At 40.9% G+C, this 14,901-nt stretch overlaps 1 protein-coding gene across 2 annotated transcripts in view; it reads right to left on the reverse strand.

The window, feature by feature from the left end:
• UGGT2 (UDP-glucose glycoprotein glucosyltransferase 2) overlaps nucleotides 1-14,901 on the reverse strand; it is a 409,630-nt gene that overhangs the window by 37,372 nt on the left and 357,357 nt on the right. For both annotated transcript variants that reach the window (XM_056555597.1, XM_056555598.1), the window contains one exon: nucleotides 11,931-12,016. In XM_056555597.1, coding sequence (XP_056411572.1) covers nucleotides 11,931-12,016 — 86 coding nt within the window. The remainder of the gene's footprint in view (nucleotides 1-11,930; nucleotides 12,017-14,901) is intronic.

The raw sequence follows: 14,901 nt of genomic DNA on the forward strand, positions 1-14,901 counted from the left end.
TGGGTTACAAATTTTAGGAAGATTTTTCTCCCTTTACCCCTTGTAAAAATTCAAAAACTGGGTTTACAAGAACATGAAGATTTTGAATTTTCTCCTTCACTTTGCTGCTATTCCTGTGAAACACCTAAAGGGTTAACACACTTACAGAATGTCATTGAGGGGTGCAGTTTTTATAATGGGCTCATTTATTGGGTATTTTTAATATGAAGGGCCTTCAAATCCACTTCAAAACTGAACTGGTCCCTGAAAAATTCAGATTTTGAAAATTTTGTGAAAAATTTGAAAATTGCTGCTGTACAGTGGTCCCTCAACATACGATTGTAATCCTTTCCAAATGAACCATCATTTGTTGAAACCATTGCATGTTGAGGGATCCTTGCAATGTAAAGTATAGGACAGTGGTCTACAACCTGTGGACCTCCAGATGTTGCAAAACTACAACACCCAGCATGCCAGGAAAGCTAATGGCTGTACGAGCATTCTGGGAGATGTAGTTTCGCAACATCTGGAGGTACGCAGATTGAAGACCACTGGTATTGGAGGTTATACTCACGTGTCCCCGCCGCTCCGGACCGTCACCGCTGCCCTGGATGTCACCCTCCCTCGCTGTCGCCGCGTCCCCGGGGTGTCCCCGACGCTCCGGCAAGGCCTCTGCTTCCCCTGCATCCTCGCTCTCACGTCGCTACGCACGCCGCTCCTATTGGATGATGGAACGGCGTGCGAAGCGATGTGATGACGACGATGGAGAGAGCCGACGATGCAGGGGATCCTGAAGAGGACGCGACGGAGCCCCGAGGACAGGTAAGTGATCGTCAGCGGACCACACGGGCCCGGTAAACGGCTATCCGGTGACAGCTGAAGCAGTCTGCGCTGCCGTATAGCCATTTATGCGATGGCCCCGAGATACAAAAGCATCACATGTTGATGCTGCCTTCAACATGCGATGGCCTCTGAGAGGCCATCGTATGTTGAAATTATCTATTGTCGGGGCCATCGTAGGTCGGGGGGTCACTGTACTTTGAAGCCCTCTGATGTCTTCCAAAAGTAAAAACATGTCAACTTTATGATGCAAACATAAAGTAGACGTATTGTATATGTGAATCAATATATAATTTATTTGGAATGTCTATTTTCCTGATAAGCAGAGAGCTTCAAAGTAAAAATTTGGGAATTTTTTACCAAGAAATGATGCAAGTATCGATGAAATTTTACCACTAACAAAGTAGAATATGTCACGAAAAAACTATCTCGGAATCAGAATGAAAGGTAAAAGCATCCCAGAGTTATTAATACTTAAAGTGACAATGGTCAGATATGCAAAAAAGGCCAAAATGGGCCTGGTCCTTAAGGGGTTAACGAAAGTTCGTCAATCACCTGTGGGGTATAACGACTCAATTTACCCCTTGTTACATTCCTTGAGGGGTGAAGTTTTCAAAATAGTATGCCATGTGTTTTTTTTTTTTTTACTGCTCTGATGTCATGGGGGCTTCCTAAATGTGACATGCCCCCCAAAAATCATTTCAGCAAAATTCACTCTCCAAAATCTCATTGTCACTCCTTCCCTTCTGAGTCCTTTAGTGCACCCACAGAGCACTTTACATCCACATATGAGGTATTTCCTTACTCGAGAGAAAATAAGTTACAAGTTTTGAGAGGCCTTTTTACCTTTTACCCCTTGTATAAATGAAAATAATGGGGCTACAATAACATGTTAGTGTAAAAAATGGCGATTTTGATTTTTCTCCTCCATTTTGCTGCTATTCCTGTGAAACACCTAAAGGGTTAACAAACTTTTTGAATGTCATTTTGAATACTTTGAGGGGTGCAGTTTTCCTAAAGGGGTCCATCATAGGGGATTTCCAACATAAAGACCCTCAAATTCACTTCTAAACTTAGTGTGAATTCGGGTAGAAAACATCTACAATCTTGTATAATGATCTGATTGCTAACAGGTTGTTAGTATACATTTTTGATCAAAAAGTACAAGCCCACTCGCCACATCAAGGCCACCTATTCAGAGTGGGTCCCTAACGTCCCTAGCATAAAATGGCGTAGCACTGGGCGGCGACCACCACCGGGGGGGGAGCAACCCACTGGCAGAGCAGCCCCAATGCCACTCAAACCAGTCCATGGTCCGCACCCGCCCGCAGACACAGCGCCACGGCAGCAACGGATGCCGCCCTGCACCACACCAGTGTGAACAAGGCTTAATGGCTCACTTACCATGCTCTCCCAGTCATACTGGGAGGCTGCTAGGAATGAAATGGCCCTTGTGTGGCTAATTACCACCTATATAGGGTTGGGCTGAGGGGGTGAGGAAGAGTGCAGCACATGTTCAAAAAAAAAAAAAAAAAAGGGAAGGATAGAAATCACAGTGTGAATTCGGGTAGAAAACAGACATGGCGCACATCTACAATCTTGTATAATGATCTGATTGCTTCTCAGCATAATATCAAAAACTAACAGGTTGTTAGTATACATTTTAGATCACTGGTTCACACTGGTGTGGTGCTGGGCGGCGTCCGTTGCTGCCGTGGCGCTGTGTTTGCGGGTGGGTGCGGCCCATAGACTGGTTTGAGTGGCATTGGGGCCGCTCTGCCAGTGGGTCATTCCCCCCCCCCCCCCCGTGGACGCTGGTGTCGCGGCGGTGGTGGTCGCCGCCCAGTGCTACGCCATTTTATGCTAGGGACGTTAGGGACCCACTCTGAATAGGTGGCCTTGACGTGGCAAGTGGGCTTGTACTTTTTGATCAAAAATGTATACTAACAACCTGTTAGTTTTTGATATTATGCTGAGAAGCAATCAGATCATTATGCAAGATTGTAGATGTGCGCCATGTCTGTTTTCTACCTGAATTCACACTGTGATTTCTTTCTTCCCTTTTTTTTGTTTGAACATGTGCTGCACTCTTCCCCACCCCCTCAGCCCAACCCTATTGTAACCCCTCAGCCCAACCCTTATAGTAATTAGCTACATAAGGGCCATTCCATTCCTAGTAGCCTCCCAGTCTGACTGGGAGAGCATGGTAAGTGAGCCATTACACCTTGTTCACACTGGTGTGGTGCTGGGCGGCGTCCGTTGTTGCCGTGGCGCTGTGTCTGCGGGCGGGTGCAGCCCATAGACTGGTTTGAGTGGCATTGGGGCCGCTCTGCCAGTGGGTCGTTTCTATCCCCCTCCCCCCGTGGACGCTGGTGTTGCGGCGGTGGTCGCCGCGACAACCCCCCCCCGTGGACCCACTCTGAATAGGTGGCCTTGACGTGGCGAGTGGGCTTGTACTTTTTGATCAAAAATGTATACTAACAACCTGTTAGTTTTTGATATTATGCTGAGAAGCAATCAGATCATTATACAAGATTGTAGATGTGCGCCATGTCTGTTTTCTACCTGAATTCTCACTTCTAAACTTAACTGGTCCCTGAAAAATTTTTGGAAAGATTGGAAAATTGCTGCTATACTTTGAAGCCCTCTGATGTCTTCCAAAAAGTAAAAACATGTCAACTTTATGATCCAAACATAAAGTTTACATATTGTATATGTGAATCAATATGTAATTTATTTGACATGTCCTTTTTCCTTACAAGCAGAGAGCTTCAAAGGTAGAAAAATGCTAAATTTTCTATTTTTTCCTGACATTTTGGAATTTTTCACTAAGAAATGATTCAAGTATCGACAAATATTTACCACTAACATAAAGTAGAGTATGTCAAGAAAAAACTGTCTCGGAATAAAATTTATAATTAAAAGCCCCAGAGTTATTAACGCATATAGTGATAGAGGTCAGATTTGAAAAGAAAATGCTCCCGTCCTTAGGGTCATAATGGGCTCCGTCTCCAAGAGGTTTATAGTTCTGAATGTCATTTTTTTTTTCTTTTCAGCATTTCAGATATTGGTTGCCAACATGCATTTTTCCTACACTGAAAGATTAATTACCATGCTACAAAGTTTTAAAGTCTGAAAAAGACATCCATCCAGCTCATCTTATTACCCTATAGTGTTGACCCAGAGAGGGAAAAAAAACATTTCAGGTAGAAGGCAATATTACCTATTTCAAGAAAAAAATCCTTCCTGAATCTGGTCATTGGAATAAATCCCTGGATCAACAACTCTTGTCCAGAATCTGGTGACTATACCATGTAATGTTATTACTCTCCAGAAACATGTCCAGGCCCCTTTTAAACTCTTATGACTTCACCAGAACTCAAGTTCCATAGAGTTCCATAGTCTCGCTGCTCTTACATTAAAGGGGTATTCCAGGAATTTTTTTTTATTTGACTATGCTACAGGGGTTGTAAAGTTAGTGTAGTTCATAATATAGTGTCTGTACCTGTGTGTGACGGTTTTCTCACAATTCTTATTTGATTTTAACCCCAATATTTATTTTTACCAGCATACAAGATGACTGTTGTCACAGATTTTTCCCAGCTTGCAATATGGCCGAGACCTGACTCACTAGTCAGCTGATGGCAGGGAGCCTGTCTGCTTCAATGGGTGGAGGGTTCAATCTGCAACTAATGCAACACTGATTTGAATGGATGCAGCTCATTTATGTTTCAATGGGTGGGGTGGCTGAAGTGTGGGAGAGAGGAATTATGAGATTTGTAGGCAAAAGAAGAAAACTCAAACAGGAAATACCAGTTCACAACAAGCTAGCCACAGTATTATGGTAATCTCACAACATAGCTATTTAGCCCCAAGACAAGTGTGGATCCTTCCTAAGTATGTCCATTACTGTCTGCCAGGTATGTACTAAAATCCCCTTATGGTGGATAACTCCTTCTGTGAATGAAACCATCTTTCCTCTAGACATAGTGGATGACACATTGATATAGATACAGTCCTATATTAAATAAGACTGCAAATTTTCCTTAAAATATCTTCACCTACATTATAAAAGTAGTAAATTTACCATTTGGAACTCTGTCTGCAGAGTGCAAGGTTGGCTGGTTTCTATGTATTCTCAGTGCTTTCCATAATGCATAGTAACAACAACAAAAAACGTGGTCTCAAATGGCTGGAGGTGCTCAACCCCAAATGCAGTTGTGCATATATACTGGGGGAGCAGATCCTGCCCTTGTAGTCCGTTGCTAGGGGCGATCCCCAGCATAAAAATGCATACAATGGAGGATGCCTGCAGCGGACTACAAGTGCCACAATAGAATCCTACACCAGATAAACGGTGTGGATGTGTAACAATTAGAATAATACAATACAGAAATTTAGGTGCACTACTGTGGTAGATGTATACAGTGACATTGGCTAATCCCTCAACACTGATGTTAAAATTGAGACATTCGCCAGTGTATCCTTATATAAAGGACACACCAGAGCCCGCACACCAACGCCAAGGTTTCTCAGATGGCACGGGACCTAACGCTAACCTACCTGTGCGTAATAAGCAAAAACCAGGGGCCAATGGGCAATTACAGCAGCACTAGGTCGACATGCAGCCTGCTCCCAGTTCCCTCCAGCGTGACTAAGCACACATACAATGGAAGGGGGGAGAGAGGCTACAAGCCCCACCCAAGTTGGCTGATATAGGTGCATGGCCTCACAGGTGCATAATGCATAGTAATCATTACCTAGGAAGGATAACTAACACTATAAGAAAATACAAATCTCCCCGCCACAGACACAAATCTCGCTGTGGATTTTCATAGGCAGCAGAATGGAACAATCTTTTTAGTTAAACTAATTAATTATAGTGAAAGTAAATTCAGCCGCCTAAGAGCACGTGTACTAAAGCTTTCTTAATCCACATAACAAAGAAAAAAGCCCAAGAATAGGACCAGTACACCTAAAACACTAACAGTATGTCTCTACGAGAATGTGATGAAATGAAAGGTGGCAGTCAACTAATGAAAAAACAGGGGTGGTAAAACAACTTGCCATGAGCCTTAAAGGGGTTATCCACCATAAGGTGATTTTAGTACGTACCTGGCAGGCAGTAATGGACATGCTTAGGAAGGATCTGCGCTTGTCTTGGGGCTAAATGGCTATGTTGTGAGATTACCATTAGAGATGAGCGAACTTACAGTAAATTCGATTAGTCACAAACTTCTCGGCTCGGCAGTTGATGACTTTTCCTGCATAAATGAGTTCAGCTTTCCGGTGCTCCGGTGGGCTGGAAAAGGTGGATACAGTCCTAGGAGACTCTTTCCTAGGACTGTATCCACATTTCCCAGCCCACCGGAGCACCAGAAAGCTGAACTAATTTATGCAGGAAAAGTCAGCGACCGCCGAGCCGAGAAGTTCGTGACGAATCGAATTTACTGTAAGTTCGCTCATCTCTAATTACCATGATACTAAGGCTAGATTTTTTGTGAACTTGTATTTCCTTTTTGAGTTTTCATTTTTGCCTACAAATCCCATAATTCCATTTTCCATCCATTCAAAAGACCTGTGGTTTTCAATCAGGGTTCCTACAGCTTTTGCATTAGTTGCAGATTGATCTCTCTCTCACCAAGTGATCGCTCCACCCATTGAAGCAGACAGGCTCCCTGTCATCAGCTGACTAGTGAGTCAGGTCTTGGCCGCATTGCAACCTGGGAAAAATCTGAGACAACAGAAATTTTGTATGCTGATAAAATTAAATATTGGAGTCAAAATCACAGAAGAATAGTGAGAAAACCGTCACACACAGGTACAGACACTATACTATGAACTACATTAACTTTACAGCCCCTGTAGCATAGTCAAATAAAAAAAAATCCTGGAATACCCCTTAAGGGTCTATTCACACGTACAGTAGTCTGTGCAGATTTGATGCTCAGGATTTCAAGCTGTGTTCAGTCATTCAGTTTACATTGAGATATGCTGCAGAAAATCCTGCGCATCAAATCTGCACAGAATACTGTACGTGTGAATAGACCATAAAGCCTAGATGGGGTTATACATAGAATATATCATGAGGGCTGTTACAGAGTGAAAATATATTTTAACATATTTAAGGGGAGGGCACAATAAAATAATAAAGCAAATAACATTTTTTTTTTATAGTTTAAGCCCCATTTTTCATTTTTAGATAGTTTTTTTCACAAAACAAAATTCTTTCATTTTCCATATGACAGCCATTTACCCTTCATGTTACCATGAAATATACGGCAAAGCTGAAAATGCAATTATGCTAATTTGTGTGTAACAGGTTATCTGTATTCTTCAGGTCAGTGGGGAAGATTCAACAAGACCTGTGCTAAGGAAAAGCTGACCGTTTGTGTCAGGCCCAAGTCCTGATTGTGGAATCAAACAATATGTATTATAATTGTATTTCTGTATCATGTCCAACGCAAGACCTGAGTATTTATTTCTATGTATGTATTTGTCTTTGTTGTTTTTTTTACTCTGCAGTTGAATTGTGTGTGTGTGCCCGCTTATGAATATTCATCCCCCCTCCCTCCAGCTCTCCCTCTCTTCACCGCTCCTAACTGGACTTCACTGCCATGGTGAAGACCAGTTAGGAGCGGCGAAGAGAGGGAGAGCCAGAGGGAGGGGGGATGAATATTCATAAGCAGGCGGCGCTACGGACGGGTGGCGCTGACGTCAGTGCAAGTTAAGCTACAGAAACCCCGCCAGTGCCAGTTACAGCCATATTTCCAGATATACCGGCCAAGGTAGGGATCATAGGAATCAGCGTCTCCGGCACTATCCATCAGTACCTGTGGATAGTGCGGGAACTACACTACACAAAATAAAGGGTGAAACACTACATATACACATACCCCTACACAGTTACCCCCCCCCCCCCCCCTCCAATAAAAATGAAAAACATCTGGTACGGCACTGTTTCCAGAACGGAGCCATTGTTTCCAACACTCCCAGTATTGCCGGACTGCCATTGACTGTCCAGGCATGCTGGAAGTTTTGCAGTAGCTGTAGGCACCCTGTTTGGGAATCACTGGCATAGAATACCCCTATGTCCACCCCTATGCAAATCCCTAATCTAGGCCTCAAATGCGCATGGAGCACTCTCACTTCGGAGCCCTGTCGTATTTCAAGGCAACAGTTTAGGGCCACATATGAAGTATTTCCGTACACGGGAGAAATTGCCTAACACATTTTTGGGGCTTTTTCTCCTTTTACCCCTTATGAAAAGGTAAAGTTGGGGTCTACTCCAGCATATTAAATTTTTTACACCAACTTGCTGGTGTTGCCCCATACTTTTTATTTTCACAAGAGGTAAAAGCAAAAAAAGACCCCCAAAATTTGTAACACAATTTATCCTGAGTACGGAAATACCCCATATGTGGATGTAAACTGCTATGTGGGCGCACAGCAGGGCTTAGGAGGGAGAGCACCATTTACATTTGAGGCGATTTACACAGGGGTGGCTGATCATTACAGCAGTTCTGACAAACAAAAAAAAAACACCCACATGTGACCCCATTTTGGAAACTACACCCCTTAAGGAACGTAACAAGGGGTATAGTGAGCCTTAACTACCCACATGTGTTTGAATTTTTGTTGAAAATTTTATTTTTATTTTTTTTTCACAAAAATGGTGGTATTATCCCAAATTTTTCATTTTCACAAGGGGTAATAGGAAAAAAAGCCCCCCAAAATTTGTAACACCATTTCTTCTGAGTATATAATTATCCCATATGTGGATGTAAAGTGCTCTGCTGGTGCACTACAATCCTCAGAAGAGAAAGAGCGCCATTGGGCTTTTGGAGAGAGAATTTGGCTGGAATTGAAGGCCAAACAAATATACAAAGCCCCCATGGTGCAAGAACGGTGGAACCCCCCCCACATGTGACCCCATTTTGGAAATAAACCCCTCGCGTAATGTAATAAGGGGTGCAGTGAGCATTTACACCCCACATAGCATGGGGGCTTTGTACATGCACATGGCCCCCGATTTCCATTCCAAACAAATTCTCTCTCCAAAAGCTCCTTCTCTTCTGAGCATTGTAGTTTGCCCGCAGAGCACTTTACATCCACACATGGGGTACTTCCATACTAAGGAGAAAATGCCCCCCCCCCCCCAATTTGTAACCCCATTTCTTCTATTACCTCTTGTAAAAATGGTAAATTTGGGGAAACAAAACTGCATTAGTAAAATTTTCATTTACACATCCGAATTTAACGAAAAGTCGTCAAACACCTGTGGGGTGTTAAGGCTCACTGTACCCCATGTTACGTGCCTTGAGGGGTGTAGTTTCCAAAACAGTATGCCATGTATTTTTTCTTTTGCTGTTATGGAACCGTAGGGGCTTTCTAAATGCGACATGCCCCCTAAAAGCAAAATTTACTCTCCAAAATCCCATTGTCGCTCCTTCGACCTCTAGTGCACCCACAGAGCAATTTACGTTCACATATGAGGTATTTCCTTACTCGAGAGAAATTGGGTTACACATTTTGGGGGGCATGTTCTCCTTTTACCCTTTGTAAAAATAAAAAAAACTGGGTTTACATGAACATGTTAGTGTAAAAAATTGAAATTTTTAATTTTCTTCTTCACTTTGCTGCTATTCCTGTGAAAAACCTAAAGGGTTAACAAACATTCTGAATATCATTTTGTATACTTTGAGGGGTGCAGTTTTTATAATGGGGTTATTCATGCAGTATTTCTAATATGATGACCCCTCAAATCCACTTCAAAACGGAACTGGTTCCTGAAAAATTGAACTGGCCACTGAACTTTAAGTAAAAACATGTCAACTTTATAATGCCAACATAAAGTAGACATATTGTATATGTGAATCAATATATAATTTATTTGGTATGTCTATTTTCCTCACAAGCACAGAGCTTCAAAGTTAGAAAAATGCAAAATGTTCAAATTTTTCATGACATTTTGGAATTTTTCATTAAGAAAGAGTTATCGATGAAAATTTACCACTGTGATAAAGTAGAATATGTCACGAAAAAACAGTCTCGGAATCAAATTCATAAGTTAAAGTATCCCAGAGTAATTAATGCTTAAAGTGACAGTGGTCAAATGTGCAAAAAATGCTCTGGTCCTTAAGGGGTTAGTATTATATGTTAATTGTTTGGATTCAAAATGTTCTTATGTCAAGGGTTTAAAAGCTTTTTTTTTTAACGCTTTATTAGCCCCTAGTACTTTTACACATATTATATATAATAATGAACTGTCGGTAAGCTAAAATACTGTCTCTCGCCACCATTGTCCCGGAGCTTGTCCCATTGAACAGTGCTTGCTGTGTTTAGTATTGGTATGTGCATTAGCTGCTCCTTCAATTCACTTAATAAACAAAATGGAATAACAGGGAGGACAATGAAAACATTTCTAGTCTTAAAATAAGTAAAGCACTACATTTTTCATTGTAACTGATCTTGTTATATTTAAAATAAATGAATATTTGTTTCCCTATGGCTTGGTGGTTTGATAGTTTGCTAAATCTTTACCAAATATTTCATATATTTTTATCTTCACAGCATCCCAGGCCTCACAATATGCAATCACTGCTCTGTGTAGAACAGTGGAGCAGAATTCCTGCCAGAGAGGCCTCTACAAAGTCTTATACCCCAATAAACTGCCTAAAACATAGCATAGTTATACATGTGGCAATTACATCTTTTTTTAATGTTAATGCACTTAAAGGTTGGCACTGAAAATACAATATTAAATCTCCTTATTTTACATTTAATACTACTTTCTAATACATAAGGAACTAAAAGTATTTACAGTGATAAAACAACTTCTTTCTGTTAGGGCATCTGATGGGTTTATATCATGCTCAGAGCTGATGTTTCAAGGTGGTGCAGCAAAGAATACATTTTATAAATAAATTCCTCCCTTCAATAAATAATTGACATGCAGGGCTTGGCATCTAGCACTAAGAACTGTCAGTCAGTCAAGGCAGGAAAGGGTGGGGGAGGGAGGAGGCATGCATGCTATGGAGCTGACATGATGGAATATGTACCATTATTGCCTGCTATATCTGTAATCTTGAGAAGCACAAGCACCAGTTACATTCAATGGAACAATGGGCCATGTTGCCCCTTTGCTGCTAGTATGAGTCACTAGAGGAATACTCTAAAGCATAAAAGAAATTTAGCTTCATTCAAATGTCAAGATCATGGAAGATAAGTTTAACATTTGAGGTGTATTTAGGATACCTCAGCCAAGCCTTGTAACAATCACTATGCCTTTTGATGGATTTAAAAAACAAAACAAAAAACAAAACCTGGGGGATGGGTGACTGGGTGAGCCAGCTGAAACGTTTTTCTGTAACACTGCATTGATAACACTTTTTCCCACCTTAGAATGCTTTTGTGCTGCAATTGTTTGTCTGTACAGGGCGTGATCACCTGTAAGCACCTTTTTATACTACACCTTTTGTATTTTTCTGAAAATACTGCTCTTCCGTGCACTGTATATCTATCTCCATTAATAGTCAGCTAATATATTAAAATGTACTGTCTATTAGATTAGCCAAACTGTACTGGGAATAGAAAAATAAAAAATAAAAACACTTAAAAAAACATACCAAACCTTAGAGATGAGCGAACTTACAGTAAATTTGATTCGTCACGAACTTCTCGGCTCGGCAGTTGATGACTTTTCCTGCATAAATTAGTTCAGCTTTCAGGTGCTCCCGTGGGCTGGAAAAGGTGGATACAGTCCTAGGAGACTCTTTCCTAGGAATGTATCCACCTTTTCCAGCCCACCAGAGCACCTGAAGGCTGAACTAATTTACGCAGGATAAGTCATCAACTGTCAAGCCGAGAAGTTTGTGACGAATCGAATTTACTGTAAGTTCGCTCATCTCTACCAAACATACATAATATTTATTCCTGAGGGCACAAGCATCATATAATAACAACTCTCTTCTGCCGAGTTGATGATATTCAAGATTGAATTGCTTGAATGTAAAAATATATGGTACAACTTTCTAATAAAACCCAGTGCTATCACAACTATATGTAGCTTATGTTATCATTCGTTTGTCAAGAAAGGCAAACACAGATACCTCATAATTGAATTCCACAGGCCTGTCTTCTCTTCTGGCTCACTGCTCAGGAGATCTGCATGTGTTTGATCCGGCTTTTTCTGCACCTGGATAGCAGAGTAAGAACATCAATCTGCGCTTCCCGTATGGAAATTTAATTTGCTAAAACCCACTTTACTATTAGGATGGTGAAACTCTCACAAGGAGTTTCCTGACTCACACTGACCTTTACAAGAATGTTAAAAAAAAAAATCTTATGATTGACTGTTTTATTGCGTTTTTTTTTTTCCTTTGCATTTGGAAGGTCATTCAAATGACATTAGAACTTGCACGATGTTCCTGTATTGGCTGATGCAGTTATTCAGCTTGTGCTGAATAAAAATAAACCAGTAAAGTTGAATGTGTCTTGACAATACAGATGACTTTTTGCACATACAACTCAATTACTTGAGTTTGTCTCTATTTTTTCTTTTTAACATTATTTTTTGTTAATCGAGGAGACGTTGACAGATTGAGATTACCACAATTTTAATTAATAGCTGGGCTGCCTTATTTTTAAACATAACTTCTTAAAGCGTACCTGTCATATCACAGAAAAAATAGCTTATATAGGTCATTGGACATCGGTTATGCAGATTCTTTACATGTCTTTTTATGTGTCTAGCTTTTGTATTTAGCTCATAACCTGTTGTGCTGCTCACGCATTCTCTGGTCAGGAAGGAGCATGTCTGAGGGAAGCACTGAGCCCACCCTCACTCACCATGCATTCACTTGCTGGGTGCTGGTTGCCTTTATCAAATGCAGGATGCTCTGTAACCCCCTCTCCCTTGGTTTTCAGTCAGGTGTCTGACAGAACAGGAGTGAGCACAGAGGAGTGCTAGTCTGACCCTCACTTACTGGACTTTGCTCCATTCTGTGCTTCAGCTGGGACAAAGATGATGCTGCAGCCTGACAAGATTATGTTCTGGATGATATGGGGACCCCTAGTGGTTTTTATTTTATAAGCCATGATTTTTTATAAAACAAGAGAGGTTTTTTTTATTAGAAAGATTAATATTTTGCCAAGATATAACATATCAAGAGTTTTTTTATTCTGGCCTTTTGGACTTGCCTTCTAAGAGGCATAACTTTTTTATTTTTTCATCATTAGACCAACAGAAGGGCTTTTTTATGTGACACAATTCGTTTTACCATATAAATGTATGGAGCAACCAATAAAAAAAAAATTTTGTGTGGGGAAATTGATAAGAAAAAAATGTTTTTGTAACTTCTGGAGGGTTTCGTTTTTACCTTGTACCCTTTACAGTAATCTGACAAGTTTTCTTTTTTCTGTGGGTCAATACGGTTAAAATAATACCCATGTTTACATGCTTTACTATTATTGTACTGCTTTAAAAAAAAATACACTTTTTTTTAAACTTAAGGACGCAGGGCGTACAGGTACGCCCCCCGTTGCCGAGCCCTTAAGGTCCTAAGCCCCACTAACAGGGTTTAAACCGTTCTCACGAGTGGAGAACTGGTTAAACCCCATGGGTCCCGGTTGCTACAGGCAACCAGGACCTACGGCTAATGCCAGGCACCACCGATTGGGCCGATGCCCAGCATTAACCCTTTGACACCGCAATCAAAGTTGATTGCGGCGTCTAAAGTAAAACTATCCCAGCAGCTCAGTAGGATTGCGATGTCTTGATCAGCTTACTGGACGATGGGAGGGTCCTGACCTGCCTCCTCGTCATCCATTCAGTGATCTACTGCTCCATGCCTGCTGATAACACTGATCAATGCTATGTTATGGCACAGCATTGATCAGTGTATGCAATCAAAAGAATGCATGGTATAGCCCCCTAGGGGGCAAGAAAAAGAAAAAAGTAAAAAGTGGTAAAAAAATGAGAGAATAGATTTAAATAAGCCCCCCCAATAAAAGTTTGAATCACCACCCTTTTCCTATTTTTTTTAAAATAAAATAATGTAATAATAAAAAAAAATTATAATCATATGTCCAAATACCAAAGTCCAAAATTGTGTATTTTTGGTCACTCCATATACCATAAAAATATTAATAAAAAGCAATCAAAAAGTCCCATCAAAACACAAACGGTACCGATAGTAACTACAGACCACGGCAAAAATAATAAGCCCACATATAGCTCTGTATACGGAAAAATAAAAAAGTTATAGGGGTCAGAAGATGCCAAGTTTAAACATACTAATTTTGGTGCATGCAGTAATCATTTTAAAAATAAATAAAACCTACATAAATTGGGTATCCCTCTAACTGTATGGACCTACAGAATAAAGATAGGGTCATTTTTACTGAAAAGTGCACTGCATAGAAACGGAAGCCCTAAAAATTTGCAAAATGGCTTTTTTTTTATTTTACCCCAAAAATATATTTTTTTTGTTTCACCGCAGACTATGTTATAAAATAAGTAATGTTATTACAAAGTACAATTGGCGATGCAAAAATCAAGCCCCTAAATGCATCTGTAGATGCAAATTTGAACGTGTTATGATTTTTAGAAGATGAGGAGGAAAAAACCAAAGTGCAAAAACAAAGATTGTTTTAAGTCCTTAAGTTGAAAATGATCCTTAAAGGGTAGCTCCCACCATCATGTTTTTTTTTTTCTGTCCCTGCCTATTGCCCTTCTATCCCTAACACCCTCTCTGCCTTTATTTATTTTTTACTATTTTAAAAATGGCATTTAGTCTGCCTGGTAGTGTGCTCACTACCAGGCAGACGTCCCCAGCAGGCACCACGTCACTGATGCCTGCTGGGGGGCCAACTTCCGCCCTTAGTTCTCCTAACAGGGTGCCTCCAGCTGTTTCACCACTACAACTCCCAGCATGCCCTGACATCTATTGGCTGTCAGGGCATGCTGGGAGTTGTAGTGGTAAAACAACTGGAGGCACCCAGGACAAGAGCTTCTTGAGGGAAGGAGTGAGGCGGGAGCCGATGCGGGAAGGATGCTGCCACTCTGTGAGTAACACCCAA

This window comes from Hyla sarda, chromosome 2, assembly GCF_029499605.1.
Source record: "Hyla sarda isolate aHylSar1 chromosome 2, aHylSar1.hap1, whole genome shotgun sequence".
Lineage (NCBI taxonomy): Eukaryota > Metazoa > Chordata > Amphibia > Anura > Hylidae > Hyla > Hyla sarda.